This window comes from Pongo abelii, chromosome 14 (genome assembly GCF_028885655.2).
Source record: "Pongo abelii isolate AG06213 chromosome 14, NHGRI_mPonAbe1-v2.0_pri, whole genome shotgun sequence".
Lineage (NCBI taxonomy): Eukaryota > Metazoa > Chordata > Mammalia > Primates > Hominidae > Pongo > Pongo abelii.
In genome coordinates, this window is record NC_071999.2 from 34,470,375 (window position 1) to 34,490,569 (window position 20,195).

The 20,195-nt window shown below is 46.3% G+C and overlaps 1 protein-coding gene across 2 annotated transcripts in view; it reads right to left on the reverse strand.

Moving 5' to 3' along the window:
- SLC7A1 (solute carrier family 7 member 1) overlaps window positions 1–20,195 on the reverse strand; it is an 86,052-nt gene that overhangs the window by 21,714 nt on the left and 44,143 nt on the right. For both annotated transcript variants that reach the window (XM_024230834.3, XM_024230833.3), the window contains exons 3-4: window positions 4,668–5,051; window positions 1,683–1,841 (exon numbers count right to left, since the gene is read on the reverse strand). In XM_024230834.3, the coding sequence (XP_024086602.1) occupies window positions 1,683–1,841; window positions 4,668–5,037 (529 nt within the window). In that variant the 5' untranslated portion in view covers window positions 5,038–5,051. The remainder of the gene's footprint in view (window positions 1–1,682; window positions 1,842–4,667; window positions 5,052–20,195) is intronic.

Consider the following 20,195-nt stretch of genomic DNA (forward strand, 5'->3'; position numbering starts at 1 on the left):
TTTCCTGGGAGAATGGGCATTTTTCAGAAGAGGAAATTATTCTGGTTGACTTTGGGATGTTAGTGATATTAACAATAACAACTAGCTATGGTTCTGGAACCACTAACACACATGGTTCCTCATCGGACTCAGTGCATATAAAATCACATCTGAGCTAGGCTAGCTCTAGCTTGCAAACTCACATTTTTTTTTTTTTTAAAGAAAACTAAGTAATAAAGATGCCCAGGAACCTCTGACAGCACTGCCTTTGAGGCACATGCCCCAGCACCACCTTAGGGTGAAGAGGTCATTCAGGTACTTCCATAGCTGAACTCTCTGCTGGGCAACAAAAGTGGCACAGAAGGGGTTGGTACCACTCGAACACAGCCAGGATTTGAGACCACTGCTCTGCCATGGACACCTCTCATAGTTTTAAAATAAAAACTGGCTGGGTGCAGTTGCTCACACCTGTAATCCCAATACTTTGGGAAGCAGGCAGATCATTTGAGGTCAGGAGTTCCAGACCAGCCTGGCCAATATGGCAAAACCTTATCTCTACTAAAAATATAAAAGATTAACTGGGTGTGGTGGTGCGTGTCTGTAATCCCAGCTACTTGGGAGGCTGAGGTGTGAGAATCGCTTGAACCCAGGAGGTAGGGGTTGCAGTGAGCCAAGATCGTGCAACTGCACTCCAGCCTGGGCGACAGAACAAGACTCTGTCTCAAATATAAAATAAAATAAAATAAAACTGCTGTACTTTTGAGATTGAATTATAAAGTACAGATGTTAGAAGAGAATTGTGTAATTAATCACAAGAACACCTCAACACACAACGATGTATTTTTTCTTTAGTGTCCCTCCCTCTCAGGTTTATTAAAATGAAATCTCACTAGTGCAGACTTACTTTCTGATGCATGTTTCTGCCAGCTGGACCAGAAATACTGCTGAGACCAGCCTGAGTGAAGTTATTTCAATTATGTGGTGTGTAAAATAAGGCATGTCATTTTTAAAACTCATCCAAGATTTTCTAACCCCAAATGAGAATTCATCTGCATTTCAGCTTCATGTTTATGGAGCCCCACAGAGCAAAACTCGCTTTGCACTGGCCAAGACACGCACAAATGTCACTAGCAAGAAGTTGCCATCAGCTGTGTTCAGGCAGTCTCTGGGATTTTTCAAATTCTGTAACCACAACTCTGTCATGAAACTTATTTACTGAAAGGGTGTTTTGATGGTTGTTAGGTGTAAAACCATCCAAGTCGTCTTCAGACGCCCCAGGCACACATTAGTGTTCCAGACGGAGCTCATTCCTCCACATTTTCCTGGCTGATGAATGACAGCTTTGCTTTCCAAATGGTCATCCACTGAGTCAAAAGAATTTTTATTCCCAGTACACTCATACAAAAAGCCTGCAGTGCAGACAAAATCTTATTCCACAAACAGCTAGGCTGAACACCTAAGATTCTCTTTTAATGAAATGGCACACAATTCAACAGCTATGAAGCAGGCCGGCCCTTTCTGAATCTATAAGAAGTAGTGAAGACAGGGACAAATAAAGATGCCTGCATGAAGTACAAAAACAAAACAAAAAGAAATGGGGATTATGGTTAAAGAGATAAGTAAAGAAAGGAACTTAACAGGAGCCTCTCACCGAACCTTTGCCCATCACTCTGACCTGATCTCTTTTTAAGTGTGGGCTTTACCTGTCAAGATGAGAATTATGATCACCGCGAATATGTCGGGGTTTTCAGCCAGCACGCCGGGGGCGTTCAGAGTCATGTGTGTCCGTGAGAACTCCCCGATGGGTCTGCCTATCAGCTCGTCGAAGGTGGCGCTCCAGGCCCTCGCTACACTTGAAGTACCTGCCACAAAGCACACACAACAGAGAAGATGTGAGGACAACTGTTAGCCAGGTATTTGTAGTGGAGCTCCATGTTGATAACATCATTGCAGGAGTCACCAATGGTGCACTGGAATCTGGCAGCAGCAGCCAGACCACAGTGTATGCTGAGCCAGAAGTGACGGTCAACTAGTGCTAAGTGCGAGAAGGCTTCTAGGGCCTACAGAGGAATGCATTTCACATCCCACCCAATATGCACAGGTGTATTCTATCAAATGTATATATCCGAATAAAAAGTTGGCAAAACGAGTGTTACTCTTACCACCTGAGAGGCACTCTGATAATATTTAATGCTACCTACTTTGTTTCATTAAAAAAAGTAAACATTGATGACAACTCACGAAAAATCGATTTCATAATGCACTCCTGGGGTGTAGCTGGCAGTCTGGAGGAATGCTGCTTAGGAAGCCTCTTTTATAGGAACCCCTTGGCAGCAGAGATGATGGTGCCTGCACCATAATTCTTCTCCCAGCAAGAAGAGGGGCCCCAGGAGGTCCTTGAAGGGGCTGAACCCCATCTCAGGGACAAAGCCACTTGCTCACCTCAGAGTTGGCATCAGCCACCTCTGCCACTTTTTGCCTGAACCTGACTCGGAGGCCACAGCATCCCCAGAGTGCAGGACCGCGGACAGACCCCAGCCCTCCTCGTTCTCCCCTCAGCCTGCACTCTCCAGCGCCGAAGAACACCAATAGGGCAGCACTCAAAATGCCAACAATAGTTGGCTGCTGTCTTTCACTGTCATTCTCTCCTCTCACATAATTCTAAAGAGAGTCAGAATGTGTTTCCATTGGTGTTTCTCAGGAAATGTCGCTAAAATTCCAGCATTTTCATAGAGCATTTTCCTTTATTTTCAAAGGGGGCCTTGTCGGTGACCATGGTCCTAATTATCCACAGCATGTTGCCAGAGTGATCTGCAGACATTCACTTTCACTATTTGGTCTTATGATAAGTACGTATCTTTCCAACAACTCAGAAGTTTAACCACATTTCTTCCTCCTGAGCAGCCAATCTATTATGAATTCTGTAAAAATGGTCTCACCATCTCCCTGTCACCCCCAAAGCGGCTGGCTTATGGCAAATGTGGCTCCCAAACCCTGTCCTGCTCAGTGAGAGGGGCTACCCCAGCCTTTCTTCCCAGCCTACCCACTCCCAGTTTCTGAATTATGCCTTTTAAAAAAATGTTTGCTGGAAAAACTGCCCTTCCCAGCAGCTAAGGCTGAGAATACATTTTTATAATGCATGCAAATGGTTTCACACAAGCAAACGGCACTCTGGCAGAGCCTTACATTTGTTGGTCTAGAAGCTGCAAGCACTTCATGCTCAATGTATATTTTATGCTCAGGTAAATCCTCTGGAAACATAATGGTCCATTTACAATAGCTACATTCCCAGTGAGAGACTTCAGCTTGTGAGAACCATGTGTGGTTGTAAGTTTTGATGTGGCATTGAAAGAAAACATGATGAATTTTATTTTAGAACCCAGAAGACTAAGCTATGTTGGCTCTCAGCAGATACTGCAGCTGCTGGAAAGAAAGAGATGGGGCTACTCAGAGTGTGAGTGTGTGCCCTCCGCCAGCTGGCCTGGTGAAGGGGGAGTGGTACCCCCATGCAGAGATAGGGCTGCGGGGAGCCCAGGGCTGCAAGGGTCCCAACAGGCAGCATGTGTGGCAGGGAGGGTGTGGTAGGGTCCAGTGGGAGCTGACACAGAAGCAAGGCAGGACCCACATGGCTCAACTTACCAGTTCTTACTGTTTTTTCGCTATTACCAAAAAGTTTGAGAAAAAAATAAATGGCATGTTGAGTGGCCATTTGTACCCTTTGCTTCTGAGACTTAGGTTTTTGTTTCTTTTAAGTTGATGTGTTCAACTTCAGTTGTAATCAAAATACAAAAAAGCATAAAGAGAAGCAAAGCGTGTTTACCTGGCAAACTGGAAAGATTTTCTACATTTGCTTCCTTATTTGCTGGGTGGTTGTGTTACAGGCCGATGCCCAGTGCCCACACTGCAGGGAAAGGGGCCCCTGGCTACGTGAAGGATCACAGTCAACAAAGGCCTTAAAAACATGCAGACCCACCGAGAGCCATTCTGCTCCTTAGACAGTTTTAAGGAAAAGAATCATGGCTAAGCCCAAAGACATAAAGTAATTAACTGTTAATAACAACAGCAACAACATAATGGAAACAATCTAAACATCCCATAAAGACACCAATACATTACGCTGTGTATATAAATCTATGCAATGGTAGGTAAGCATTAGAAATGTTACTGTGGAAAAATAGCTAATGATATGAGAAATGTTTACTATATATTGTTTTATAAAGAGATATACTGTACAAAAATACACATTTAAATTCACAAAAATGTTAACAATAGTTGTATCTGTGGACAGTAAACTTCTGAACAGAGAGTGTCTTATGCCTTCATGGGATCCCTAGTATCTAGCACAACGCCCAGCACAGAGCAGGTACTCAATAAACATTTATTAGAAGAATGAATGAATGAATGAGAGAATTAGTTTCTCCACATTGTCAGGCAGGGTATTTCTACTTTCTTCTTCGTGCTTTTCTTTATTTTCCCAATTTTTCTCTATCAGTGATGCATTTACTCTAGTAATTTAAAAACATACTAAAAGAAACTAAATATTTTTAAATGAATCAGAAACATCCTATTAATTCTGTACCTCTAGTGTTAACAAGAATGACCTCCCTGTGGGGCATCCGCCCACACTTTGGAGGTGGGAACAAACAGAAAAGTGGTAGAGGGCACGAGCTCCGGGCCCTGGGACCTACCGATGATGTAGGAGAGGATTAAGTTCCAGCCGGTGATGAAGGCCCAGAGCTCTCCAACGGTGACATAGCTGTAGAGGTAAGCTGAGCCTGTCTTGGGGACCCGAGCACCAAACTCGCCATAGCACAGGCCAGCCAGCACCGAAGCCAGCGCAGCGATCAGGAAGGAGATGACAATGGCAGGGCCTGCATTCTCACGGGCCACAGCTCCAGCCAGGACGTAGACGCCAGCACCCAGCGTGCTGCCCACCCCGAGGGCCACCAGATCAAAAGTGTTCAAGCAGCGAGACAGCCGCGTCTCCTCCCGGCTACAGTCTACCACCTTCCGCCGCAGCATCTGCTGGCCAATGTTGAGCAGGACTTTGCACCCCATGTTGCTGTTCAGAGCTGTTGAAAAAGAACAAAGATGTTTCCTGATTGCTCCTCATTTCACCCATTACTCTAATCTTATCACATTATGGAAACACGGACAGTGATCAGGTCCTCCATAATCATTTCCTGCTAAAACGCTTTAATTCATAGAATTCCACCATCAGTTTTCAGAAGCACGCAGACTTCTCCAGTTTCACCAGCACATACAGAATTATCCCAGCAGGCCAACAGATACAGATGACTTCATTTCGAGGTCTCTGAGCTTCCACATTTGTATCAGGTCCTCTTAATGAAGGCTCTTCCATGGGTGGAAATTATGCAGTAGAGGAAACACACATTAATGACATTGTTCCTACACTCAGTCATCAGATAATACACCAGGAAAAACAAAGTGTTAGTTCAAGTATGCTGTAATAGAAGGCAAACCAAACCATATCTTAATTTAATTACTAAACTAAATTGTTAAATTATTAAAACTCAGAGGCCCTGAATAGCAACAACAATGTTTTTTTGGATCTTTCTAGGACCCCCTGAGGGCAAGGAGCAAGTTGTTTTCACTTTTAAGGTAACACAGAGGTAGGTCGAAGCAGAAAAATGTTGAGTTATTACAAGTGAGGGCTTTTCGTCATTGTTACTACTACACGAAGCACTTTTCTTCTGGGCTGAAATGTCAGCCCGATGTGCTCTGTGGTATATGATATATATGCATATCTGATATGCTCTTGGGCACTTATCATGAGAGGACATGTATTCCTCCATCCCACCCTCACATGGGACATGCCCCATTAGGGCCCAGGACACCTTGCGCCTTGTCAGATGGCTCTGAGATTGCTTTCCTCCAACCTACGGGCCCACCTTGCCCAACCAGATGCGACAGGTGAGCCCTTGGCAAGGACAGGCCAGCAGCCACCCTCAAAAAGGGGGAGCTTTGCTCCCCACATCTGAAGGGAAGAGACTTCCTTTCACAGAGTCCAGGATGGAAGGGTGGGGGTGGGAAAACAGATAAACTCTTCAGTGGAGAAACCCGAGGACCACTGCCTGTGGCAGGTGACCGAGGCCAATAACAGTGACAGTCATGTTGGCAGAGTGATGTGATGAGAGGGGCACTTCATCTCCGCGGTCTTTCCCCCAAAAACCCACAGCCCCAGGCTAACCAGGGGAAAACCACCAGACACATCCTGTTCTACAAAATACCTAACTGGTTCTGTCAAGGTCATCAAAAACTAGGAAAGTCTGAGAAATGTCAGAGCCTAGAGGAGCTAAGGAGACGTGAGGACTAAATGCAATGTGGGATCCTGTATGGGATCCTGGGACAGAAAAAGGACACCTGGGGAAAATGAGGGAAACTTGAATCAAATATGGGTGTCAGTTAGTGACAGCACATCAATATTGATTGTAACCAACATACCCACCAACGTAAGATACACATTCCTAATGGGAAACGGTGAGGAGCACATGCAAGCTCTATACTCTTCACAATTCTTCTGTAAATCTAACACTATCCTAAAACAGAGTTTATTTTAAAAATCTAAGACAAAACAACAGTGTGTGCACAGATATGCTATTGTCATGACTTTTGGCTACTAAGGTACACACAAAAAATCACCAATTATTCATGTTGATCATCAGTTGGTATTTATTGATCTAACTTAGCTGCAATTAAATCACTTGAGACAACAATTCTAGAAAAGTCTGTGCCTAACCACTTGAACACTTTCCTGCCTGCCCACACCTTTGCACCCTCAGCTGCCGGGCGGGCGCAGTGCAGCAGGGCCTCCCCACACTGCAGCTCAGGGCCCCTCGGCAATGGTCGCATCACTGATCAGCTCCAGGTCGTGGAGCAACTGGGGGTGGTGCCTGCTCTGTTTTATCTGACAGGCCAAGGGAAGAGAATAATCTCAAGACTCATAAAATTTTGAGCTAGAATGGGGAATAAAAATCATCTCATCCTATCCCTTTGTTACATAGATGGGGAAAACAGCTCGAGAGCCAAGTGTCAAACAGGGTCACGGGCACTGCAGGCGCAGTCCTCCTCTGGGGTTCCGGTGGTATCACAGGTAGGAAGGAAATGATATCATGGTGTAGCAGGTGGGGCAAAGTGGGGAGGAAATGAGGAGGGAGCGCGGCTTGTGGAACAGTGATGGAGTGGGAAAATCAGACCCCAGAGTTTGAGAAGAGCAGGAAAAGGGCCCCTGAGGCCAAGGGAAGAGCAAGCAGAGAGATGGATGGCTTCCCAGGTTGCTTTCAGCAACACAAGGGACTGCTTCAGCAAGCTCTCGTGCCAGAGCAGTTCTGAGGCGTCTCAGCAAGACAGGGATGCCCGCGGCTTCCTGGGCAGTTACGTGAGAGCCTCCGAGTGGCACTAGGGAGGAGGAGGAGCAGGAACCAAGGACCTAGTGCTGCTGGGACCCCAGGATCTGCAGGCTCAGGGGGTGATTTCTCCTGGAAATGCCTTTTTCTTTTCTTCCTTTTGGGGAATTATCCAGATTTATTCAAGTCAAATTGCAAAGCACAACAAAGCGTTTAGTAAACAATTGTGTGGATAGTAAGCTGGAAGGGAAAATGCAACATTGCAACATAGCCCTCGGCTGAAAAGCCTGTGCTGCGAGATGTGCAAAAATTGCTGCAAAGTCACTTCTCAATATCCCTTTTGGCAGGGAGGGGAGTCGTTTAAGTAGACGGAGCCTTGAAGAGAAACAGGGTGTGAAAGCTCCTGTTTCGGATCTGGCTGGGAAATGTGGCTAGGGGATGCACAGACAGTGCCTGCCTGCTCCCAGCCTCTCCCAGATGTCACTTCTGCTCAAGAATAAGCAGATTCTCTCCATAAAACACCAAAGGCCAAGTGCAAGGGAAAGACAATGCTACTCAATAGCATTTTCTTTCCTAGGCCTCACAGGATAACATAACCCAAGCGCGCCCAGAAGGTGAGAAGGGGTCGCCCTGCCTTTCTCTGTCCTGGGCTTTTCAGGAGGGCTGTTCCCTGTTTGCACTCCTTTCTCAAAAGCGTGCTGTTGTCCTAGGCAGAACCAAAGCCACAAGAGTAACCAAACGGATTCTTGGCAAGGAGCGCACCAGAGCCCAGACACACTCCAGTTACATAGTTCTGGGCCTCTGTAGAACGGAAGGCGAATGTGAGCCGGCTGCTCGCATAAGAGGACAAATGACGCCCATGGAGGTGTGCAGATGCAAAGCCTATGTGCACACATGCACGTATGTAACCACAGCACAGATCACTGCTGCCAGTTGAAAACCCACTCAAAGAACCAAGCAACTTATGCTGGGGGGACCTCTGCACCCCCTTCAAAATGAAGGGGCAGGTTATTAAATTACTGTAAGCTTAGATACAGATAATGGTTTTCTAACATAATGTGAAAAGGGACTTTCTGGTGAGACACCGGTGCACAGCTGCAGCTCATTTCCCCTGAATAGGCACGCAGCGGCCCGTTTTATTCGGGTATAGTTCTTGGCCTGTTTCCCCCGCACCAAGCCCAGGGAAGTGCGGGAGGGAAGGGCTTGGGTCTCAGTGGGGTGGGGTGGGGACAGCTGGGACCCCTACAGGAGATTACTTTTACCTTGGTTACTTCTTAAGTATTGCTCACTATCTAGGGAGAGGGCAAACTCAATTCCTTTGGAAGACAGTGGAACAAAGATGCAGCCAACTGCTGCTGAGAAGCCCAGGGCTGATAATCTGGAGAATGTAAATATCTCAGGCTAGGTGTTCATTCCTACTTCCCAGGGTAGGAGAAAATGAGACACTTACTCTGTCCTGGGTTTATTTTAAGAAATATCCTGTCTCCTTGGAAGTAATGCAAAAACCTGTTCTCTAAGTGGTTTTATCTGTCAGCATTTTGTACACATTATACCAGCTCTTACATTCATGTCAGGACTCCAAAGCTGGTTGTTCAACCAACAGTGAGGCTGCACGAAGCTACTCTGCACAGACTTAGCCTAACCATTCCAACCCCAGCAAGCAAAGTCAGGTTGGTAGAGACTTCCTGCTGTTGGGGATTACACAGAAAGTTGCCAGAATACTTTGAGAGCATTACCTGGAAATTAGGTGGGGAGGAATTTATACAACAGTCGACGCCTCCTTTTATTTGAGGGTTTGATGGAAATCCTGCAACCCCAAGGGTCTCGGATCCATCTTGCCCCCTGTCATTTATTATCAAAGAACACTTACCTGAGGGGTATCCTCAGAAAAGCAAGTTTCCCACAGGAATTCTAACTCTGCATTCTATTCTAGTAACCACCACATAATGCCAGGAGTAAAATGACCCAATGGGTCAGAATTTGAGATAAAGACTCTCTTATGCTCTATTTTAAAGATTTCTGATACAAGTGAGCAGGGTGAATGGTGTGATGTTTTCACCCTTGAATTTAACAGATCATTCCACCACTGATACATTCCAGCTTAATGGCTTCCTTGGGGGCCAGGAGGAGTCAAAAGCAAGCTGTTATGCTACACTCGGAAATGCCCTTCCTTCAAGAAAATCTTCATCTTGGGATCTTTAAGAAGCCAACACTTTTAGCTTCCCCTTTCAGTGGCCTTCAGAATGGCCAGGCCCCAGTTGACCCCTTTCTCCAGGCACGTGGCGGGAGCCATCCAGAGGAAAATCTTTCACCCTTGCAGGAGAAAGACTGTGGTCTATGTTTGTACCAGGCTAAGGAATCTCTGTCTTTACTAGGGTGGTAGCACTATTATAGGATATCACGAATGGGTGGGCATAGTCAATGGCGTCTTTTCAGCTTTCCTCAACAAGACTGGCTGGCCAACCTCATGGCTGGCATGTGGGCAGCTGCCCAGCAGTCAAGGAGTGTTCCAGACTGAGTGTGCACAGAGGGGGCAGGGCTCGCACAGCTGAGTGAGCTGCAGCCACAGGTGGGAGAAGGGGATGCTGGCCACGATGAGAGAGGACGTGGAGTCTCAATGACAAGGGCAAAACCTGTGTGGAAGGAAGTGATCTCAAAGCAGGGTCCACTTCCCCCCAGATGTTAGGAGGCCCAGGTGCAAGAACTTACATTTTGAAAAACAAGTCATATCAGATGGGACTGGCAGACACTAAGGATGGAGACGGAAGGAGGTAGGCATGGTGTTACAAAAAAAGAGGTACGAAAGAGACAGAACTGAACATGGTCTTGAGAAGGAGCAATGGAGGTCCCTTAACAGGCAGAGACTCAGAACGGAAAAGGAAATTAACGGTGGTCAGTGCCTAAGACCATGAGAGGACAGGTCATAACTGACCTAACATGCACTCACTGATCCCAGGTGAACTGAGCCTGGTACAATGGTAGACCACAGTCTTTCTCCTGTCATCAGAAGCTACTGCCAATTTGGGCGTGAGGGGCAGGGAGCAGATGGGAGGATTGATCTTAACAAGTTTAGTACATATCAAAGGGAAAACCCCTATTCATAAACATTCAATTCATGTACAATGTATAGAAGACTGACAAATAGAGACTAGCATAATTGGGAAAATCGTGAGTAACATGCTCACAAATGTTGAATACACTTTAACATCATTCTGGATGTTAACAGGATGTCACTAAGAGAAGTGGAAAAAATGAGAAAAACCCTTCCTGTCCAAGAGTAGGAAAAATTATGAATAACTTGTAATAAAATATGACAAAATAATGTAGCCATTAAGAATGTCTTTCTAGACTATGTATGGACAATGAAGAAATGTTCATGACAGGTTCACAGAAAAATACTACAAAAGTATATATTTTTGGATAAACAAAGTACATATGTATTCTTTAAATGCCAGATAAAAAGTATATCAAAATATTAATAGCAGTAATTTTACTATTCACTCTCATAATACTTTTCAAAATTCTCTTTAAAAATTCTATTTTATTTTTATCATAAAAAAAACACATACAATCTTTCCAAAGTCATTCTGCATTGCAGAAGGCATGTTCACCTACGGGGAGTACAGGCAGAGAATACCTTTCACTGTGCAAAGCGTCACTAAAGACTACATGAGCTCGGCCAGGTGCAGTGGCTCACGCCTGTAATCCCAGCACTTTGGGAGGCTGAGGTGGGTGGATCACCTGAGGTCAGGAGTTGGAGACCAGCCTGGCCAACATGGTGAAACACCATCTCTACTAAAAATACAAATATTAGCTGGGCATGGTGGCAGGCGCCTGTAATCCCAGCTACCCGGGAGGCTAAGGCAGGAGAATTGCTTGAACCTGGAAGGCGGAGGTTACAGTGAGCCGAGATCACGCCATTGCACTCCAGCCTGGGTGACAACAGCGAAATCTGTCTCAAAAAAAAAGACTACATGGGCTCATTCGAAACCAGCCTGGGCCACATGGCAAGACATCATCTCTACAAAAAATTTAAAATTAGCCGGGCACTGTGGTATGCATCTGTGGTCCCAGCTACTCAGGAGGCTGAGCCAGGAGGATGGCTCGAGCCCAGGAAATCAAGACTGCAGTGAACCGTGATCACACACTGCACTCCAGCCTCGGTGACAGAGGAAGATCCTGTTTCAAAAAAAAAAAAAAAAAAAAAAAAAAGACTAAATGAGCTCCACGACCATAAGAAAATTGAATTGGAGAGAGTAAATCAAAGAATCAAAAGTATGAGGATAGGAGGGGTGGTTCAAAATTATGCAGCTTAAAAAAACAATCGTCCACTTGTGCTGTAAGCGGCAGAGAAAGAAACAACGGCATGGTGCAAGGCCCCAGTCTCACTGGGCAGAGGCTCTGACTACAATGAAATACGACTTCTGAGCTTGGACTCTTTTAAAGGCCCTGGGGTCTGCATCTGGCTAACCCCAGGCAGCTAGTGACATGCTGAGGATATAACTAAATTCCACCCAAAGTGACTGAACCCATGCCTGTTATGTGCAAAGCACTGTGACAGCTGGGGTTTAAGAGAAATGGGCAAACCTCCAGTCCTTATTCTTGGAAAGCACAGAGTGGTGGGGTGGGGGTGGGTGCAAGGCAATGAACATACACTCCTGGAGCACTAGGGTCCAGAAGGAGAGTGTGGGACAAAGAAAAGGTCTGTCTCAAAAGGCCACTACTTTCATGGGGGAAAAAAGGTGGCCTTCCATCAAGAAGTACAAAGGCACAGAGCCATTTGGGCACTTCCATATATAGAGCTGGAGGCCTTGGTTATAAAGACACTTTACACTCTTCTAAAATCCACAAGCTGCAGGCAGTGTGACTGCTCGAGTCTGGCACAAGGCGACCCAAGGGCCAGGGTGATGACTTAACCAGGGGTTTCAGTCCTTCAGGCCTCCGTGACTTCACAATCAGAAAGCCTGAGAGCCCCGCCTCCCCGCCATGTGCTTCTGCCTACTGACTCAACAGGGCTGATGGCAGAAGTTCCCAGGGACCTCTGCGGTCCCATAGACAAAGTTTACAGCCCACCACTCTAAGTCTTACAGCAAAAGCAACATTACACGGAGAGGGGTGCGGAAGGAGGCAGGGATCAGAGGTTCCGCAGGAGGAGGGAGAGGGGTGGGGAGGAGGCAGGGATCAGAGGTTCCGCAGGAGGAGGGAGAGGGGTGGGGAGGAGGCAAGGATCAGAGGTTCCGCAGGAGGACAGAGTGGGGAGAGGCGGGGACATGCAGGGAGGAGAGGACATGAGGCTCTACCACAGGTGCCATTCCCTGGGCTGAGCAGCCACCAACTGCAGAACAGCTTCCAGGCACAGTGGGGAAGTTGCCCAGCCAAGAACAACTGCCAACAGAGGCCCCAATGCAGGCATGGCAAAGACCACAGCATCGGGCCTCAGCCAGGTTAAAGCAACTCGGGAGCACCGGGATCCCACCCACTCACACCACGCAGAGGCCCAAACAAATAAACAAATAACCCACAGGCCGAAAGTGGACAATGCTGTCTCAGGAAGGAACCCAGTGCGATCTTTACAGCGTGAATCTGTTGCTGAAATGGTTTGCAGTCAGTAAACCGTTTTCAACTTTTAATGTCATGAGAAAACATCAAGTCCAAAAGAACATAATATAATACCAATGAGTACGTATGTGGGTGTAAAATCCTAAAATATTAACTGAGATTATAGGCATGTTTTTGTTGTTATTTTCTTCTTTTCCATCATTTGCTGTGTAGTCTAGAATGACATGTCACGTTTTCAATGAGAAAACAATAGTAATGACTAAAAACACCTAACATCCTGGAGCACCAGCCAAATGAAAGTCCTTTACATAGTTTACTTCATCTTTTCGCCCCCTTATCAGGTAGGCAATACTTTGCATTCTAGAGACAAGGAGACGCAGGCTTGATTACAACTCAGTAATTCTCAATGCTGTTTGCACATTAGAATCATCTGGGGAGTTTTTTTTTAAGTAATAATGCCTGGCCCCAGCACAAATCAAATAACTTCTATAACATTCTCCCAAGGAACGTCCCCAAGGGCATTTGACCAATGAAAGGTACAGCTGGGGTTCAAGTCTCACTGCCTCCAAAGCCTTGAACTGCTCTCTGAATTAGATCAACAAATTCTGGGGAATGGCATGGTGGCGAGGGCAGTGGGGAGAGGGTGTGAAATACAGAAGAGGGCACAGATGGCACTATACCCTGTTGTAGGGGGCACAGGTGACATCACACCTGCCTCATCGGGGGGGCCAAGCTCTTCCCACTGACTCAACTCGGCCCCCTCAAGATGCTCCCCCAGGGCAAGGGCTGCATCCTGATCATCCTTCTATGCCCCTGGCACCTAGCAGGCACCAAATAGTATTGACAGGACCACAGCACACACAGCACTCAGTAATCACCAATGACCTGAAATTCAGGAAGCTAACAGGACACCCACTTTTGTCTCAGGTAATCGTCACCGTGACCATCAACAACTTGTGAGGGTCTTTCTGTCAAAGGAGATCTTATTAGCTGAATACTGAATGGTTTCAGTCACCAACGAATAAATTTGTTTCTCTAAATGAATATAAATATAAAAAGATGCTAGTTACAGATTAAAATCTAAAGCAACAGTCTTGTCTAGGAAGCCCTCTCCAAGCCCGTCTCCTCACAGGTAACCTCTGTCATGGGCTGCGCCCTCTGCCCACCCGCTTCACCCCAATCAGACCATCGCCCCCATGCCACTGTGGGGACCAGCTCAGGTCCCTACCACTCTTCCTGTCCAGGTTTCCATAGGCCCCAATTCACTGTGTTCAACAAGGCACAACGTCAAGGTCTCCGTTTCCACACGTGTAAAATGGGGATGGACAGTCCTGCCACTGCAAGGTGCTGTGAGGCTCACATAAGACAATGTACTAGGAAACACCCAGAAAACAGAACTCGCTGCTCTTCAAATGCAAAGAACCATCAGCATCACCCCATGAGTAGCTATTAATTCCTCATAATACTATTTTTCTTTTAAATCCCAATTACAATCTGTTGGTCACCTGTCTCTGCCTCACAGAAGCAGAGGGCAGACAGTCCCCATCAGCTCAAGGTTCCCGTCACCAGGGTTTCCCTTCATCGAAGCTTTGCTACAGTCACTGTGAGTACCACCTACTCCACTCAGCTCAAGTCTTCCAATTCTGTTTACCCAAATCAAAGACTGACATAAAAAATGAGAAGCCAGTGGAAAAGCTATGAAGGACATCTTCACAAAAACCAGAGAACACACGAAAAGCGTTTCCTCCTGAAGCCAGCAGGATGAGTGGAGAGTTGATGTCTCTCGACGTGTTTCCATCATCACTCGGGAGGGCAGTGCTTCATCAGGAGAGACGCCCACGCCCTGAGTGCAGAAATGTGTTACAACAAAAACAGGTATCCTATCCTATCCTATCGGAGCCGGGGCTCCCCTGACACGTACCTTTTCATCACACTTGGGCAGCATGGAAAGAAAACATCAGTCTGCACACCCTGTGGGCAGGTCCGCAGGGAGACTCTCCGCTGCCTCGCAAGTGCAGTGTCAGTGAGCCAGAACCAACCAGGGAGCTGGCCCTCCACAGTGGGAGCTTCCACGAAACAGGCTTTAAGTTCCCTGCCGGCACCGCATTCAGGCCTTGGAAATGGCTATGGAACTGGCTCTCACATCTCAGAAGAAACTTGTTCTTTAAACAAATTTGTTCATTTATTTAAAAAGAAATGTTTTAAACAAAGTTCCCTCAAGATTAGAACACTGGCACTTTAATTTTCTGAGCCTCTAAGGTTTCCTGGGAGTTAAATTAGTTTTCTTTCCCTCCTTCTAAATATTTCCTCTTCCAAAAAGCACAAGGAGAATCAGCATTGCAAACGAAAGCAAAGCAGAGGGTTCCATGCCAACCTAACTTAATTTTCACTGGACGTTCACAGACTGATATTTTCCCACTCACTCATTTATTCACTCAACAAACCCTTAATAAACCCAGGCAGTCCACCAATTCACACATAGGCCTGGGAACACCTTAATCCATAAACTCCTGGAAATTTTCACTTCTCCCCCAGTCTCCCCACCATCACAAGCAACTTTTTTTGTGAAAAAACTTGGAACTCCTAGAAAATTCACTGGTTCAAGAGGAGACAAAGAAAAGCTATGAACAATGGGGCACAGCTCAGGAAATGACCTGAAGAACAGCCTCACAGTGAACGGGGCCTACTAGAAACAGCCAACATCACACAACACCAGCTCCACGCCACCACACACATGCACTGCTGCATTAAATCCTCACAAGGAAGCAATCAAGTCACAACTGCTAATCCTCTTGTAAGAATAAGAGCGCAGAGTGTAGCTGGCAGATTATATTGCCTGCCATCACGTAACTTGTAATAGTGAAGCCAGGATTTGAACCCAGGTCATCTAATTCCTGAAACCCTATTCCCTGCCAGGTGCCAAACTGACTCAACTTTGACCAAGCTCATTCTCCCTGCTGCCTGATAATTCTTACTTTATTTGTTACCCTGTCTGAAATCCTACAAATATAAAGGAGTCATGAGTTAAGTGACAACCTCTTCTTAAATATGATATCCCTGTAAAAATGAAGCCCATTATTATTCATGCAGTGGAGTGAATCAGCATAATCCATCCACTTCCCATCCAGCCAGCTGCTAGCCAAGACCTGCTGGCTGTGAGGTAACAGGAACTTTATCTGGGACTGAGGAAAAGTGGGTAATTTTGGCTGCAGGACCCAACTGGGGCTTCGGTGGAAAGTTGTGGAAAGGATACAGATAGCAGAGGCCTGGAAAGGGTATGCGGAAGGAAGTGGCAGATAAAGCAGATGGATTACGTGTTACGTTAGAGATACGATGTCCCTGATACAAGTAGGGAAAAAGTGTCAAAACAACATTATAGCAATCCTTTAAAAAAATTATAACATAAAAATAAGTGTGTACAAAGAATTGTAGTGCAGGAAGAAGTGAGGCATTTGTCTCTAGACAGAAGAAGATTATGAATGGTTCCTTCCATATTTCAGCAATTTTTAAATAATGAGTATGTACTGCTTCTGAATTAAGGGAAAGAAAATCTCTTAATGAAATCAACAAAGAGGGAGAACAAAGGAAGGCATGAGGGTCCCAGGACAAGCCAAGCCCACCTCGAGTCTGTCTAGAAGAAGCTGATAGGCGGGTACACAGGGCTTCATTATGCTTTTCTCATTTGTGCATGTTTGGAAATTTCCAAAATTAAATGTAAAAACAAAGGACTTTGTCTGGGGCTGACCCAAAAAACACCGAGGAAACTCCACTACCTGCACCAAGTACTCCACTCCACAACCCCAGTGCCAGGACAGCCCCAAAATGCTGTAAGTGACAGCCACATGTTAACTAGTTAAAGCGTCTTTTATATGGGATTAGGTTGAGCCCTATGAAACTGTCAATATTCAGCCATATTTGATATGACATAGAAAAACAGCCAACAGTCACGGATGTGTAACAGGCAGACCTGTCCTTAACTCTCCCAGCGGTGTCCTGAGACAGTTCTCTGGGCCTAAGTCTGAATCAATGGCAAGTCAGACTGAAAAGCAACCCTCTCTCACACGATAGCCTCTACCAGAAAAGCTGATGTGAGTACCAAAGAACAGACTTCGGAGTAGTTCACAGGCTATTCAAAAGCTGGTGCTATCTAAAACATTAGGCACACACGGTTAGGAGCTACACATTGGAAGGAACGCAAGTGAATTTTGCGGTTCACACCTTCCTTACCTTTTGACAGGTAACAACCTAACTGGGGAGATGGAACCCATGCCCACTGGACAACAGGTGGCATGTCAGTAACCGGGCGAGGCTGGCACGCTGGCCTGTGATCTGTGACTTGGGGCACAGCAGGGTGGCCCCTTTAGGGGTCTTCAGTGGCCAGCTAAGGGATTTACACCTTTATTCGGAAGCAAAAGTTTGAAGCAAAGGAAGAGCATCCATAAAACATGATCTTGGGCGGACTAACCTGGTCTATGTAAGAAACACCGAAGGGGAAAAATACAGAGCATGAGGACTTCCAGCTTCTCGAGGTCCAGCCTTCTCCTTTTTGGTAGGAAATCAATATGCTTGCCTTACAGCACAATATTTTAATCCAACTAATATAACACCTTTGCGTAAGCAAATGCTGAGACCTTTCATATTGATCTATTTGTTCCCCGGTCCCTGTTTTATTCTCAAAGAGCCCTGACACACACATAAAACACACATCCGTAGTTACCATGGGGATTATCTACGCAGTTCATGTCATGCACAAGTAATTCCCACCAGGAAACGCCACATTTTATGGTAGGTCTTCCTGCTCTACTCACAACCACACTTTTTCACTGGTGACCAGAATTTCAGACACTCACTCCAGAAGGAACACACTTTTAATGTGACTTCTAATCTGAAAGGAATGTCACAGCCTCTTGGCCTGGCTGACCACCTTGCCTGTCTTCGGTCTTCAACAAGTACTGGTTGTACTTTTCTAATGAGGAGGCCTTCTCTTTATGTGGAGCGGACGTGCTAGTGGGCGCTAAGAGAATAGCCTCTATCAGAGAGGAGAATGCGATTCAATTTACCCGAAATTCCTTTCAGGTATCTGGAAACAAATGGCCAACTGCCCACATGCTCACCTGAACAATCAAAGACCGGAAGAAAACAGTACGCATGGAACAGGAGGAAGCCAGCGAAGAACAAGGCAGCCCAGGAGGCGGGACCAATGCCATTCCTTCCCACCGTGTGAGAGTGCCAGAGGGGGTGAAGGGTGGATTGGCCCTTCAGCACACCACGTGGTCCATGTGTCATCTGTCACAGGCAGTGCCACCTGCATTGCTTTCATCGAAGGCGCCAGACCAATACCATGACCACACACTGTCACTCTGGAGTGCCACCCCAACTTGACCCCGGAGCCAGCCCCTCAATATGCCAACATTCAACTCAAATGTTCCAAACCGGGCATAATCAAAATTGTTCCTTTTTTGGTTATGGCTTTGTGACAGTCAGACTCCACATTTTCACAGAATCAGGAGAAAAGGAGAGCACAGATTACATCTATTGTTTGTTTGTTTTTTGAGACGGAGTCTTGCTCTGTCGCCCAGGCTGGAGTGCAGGGGCACCATCTCGGCTCACTGTAGCCTCCGCCTCCTGGGTTCAAGCAATCCTCCCACCTCAGCCTCCTGAGTAGCTGGGACTAGAGGCGCACATCACCACACCCAGTTAATTTTTGTATTTTTAGTAGAGACGGGGTTTCACCATGTTGGCCAGCCTGGTCTTGAACGACCCCAAGTGATCCACCCACCTCACCCTCGCAAAGTCCTGGGATTACAGGTGTGAGCAACCATGCCCAGCCACTTCTATTGTTTTTTAAGGAATTCTTAAAGGCTGAAAAGAGACATTTTAACATATGCCCCAAATAATATTCTCTACAGTCCCCACTGCCACAGAAAAACCTACTGTAAGGACCTCTTGCCTGCTAAAAGTTCACGGACATGCCAGTCATCTGAGACCCAAGACCACATTTTCGTATACAAACAACATGACAAAACTGCAGTTAAATTCCAAGGCAGCTCACAAAAAGCCATTTAACCCACCTCGCTCCTAAAGTAGAACTGGGCACTCCGGAGCCACCCACCAGCCAGCACGGCCAGTGATGGCTCAGGGCATCCGTGCTGGCTGCAAGGGTAAATGGGTCCTGTCGGGCTGTGACCCTGTAGAAGACTTAAAATCAGGGACAAATGTAGGGGAAAAAAAAGCAAGGAGCAAAATAATTTCTCATGAAAATAGACAGCAGACGGAAACCACTTTTCAACTCCCCCTTTCAAGGATTAAGGAAAGGTGACCTGTGCTGGGCTGGCTTGATGAGGCAAGCAGCCATGCTGGGGAAGCCCACGTGACAACCAACTGCAGGTGGCTTCTGGGAGATGCAGGCAGCTGCTAGGAACTGCGAGTGGCCTCTGGGAGCTGACAGCAGCCTGCATGTCGGCCAAAAAGAGGCCAGGACTCAGTCCTACAACTAGAGAACATGAATTCAGCCAACAACCTGAGGGAACGTGAAAGAGGACACTTCTCCAGTCAAGCCTCCAGATGAAAACCAAGCCCAGGCCAGCATCCAGACTGTAGCCCTGTGAGACCCCAAGCATAGGCCCCCGCTGAGCTCTGACTCTTGCTCTGATTCCTGGCCCACAGAAACGTTGAGAAAGTAAGATGTGTGTTGTTTTAAGCCAGAGAAACAGATGACTAATAAATGGTCCAAACACTCTTGTGTGATAATGAGTGAACTGGTGTTCATTTGCTCACTGAATCCTTGGGGGGCTAAGAACCAGAGCAGCAACCTTTCTTTAATACATTACTTCAATGGTGGGGATAACCACAACTTCGCCTGAAGCTATTTTGTCTTAATGGAGTCTGAATGATTTGAAAGTAATTTCCTCCTCCTGGAAAAATGGCATACATTAAATAGCTGTTATTTCATTTTTTAAAAAATTGGGTGATCTTCCTTGGGCCATGGTCGTAGGAAGTTATGGGAGCTATAAAGATGAGACCACACATTGTCCCTGACCTCAGAGTGCACAGTCTGGAAAGAAAGAAGCAAGCAAGTAACTGTTCACAATGATCGATCCATGCAACAACTACCTATTATGCATCTACTGTGTGCCTTCCCTCTTTGCAGAGGCTGAGGAAGAGCAGGGAACAGAACAGAAGAGAGAAGACAGAATGTGATAAACCAAACAACAAACGTGGCCAAGACCGAAAGGCCTCCAGGAGATGTGGCACCTATGTTACCATCTGGCACCTGGCCTGATTCTCTTC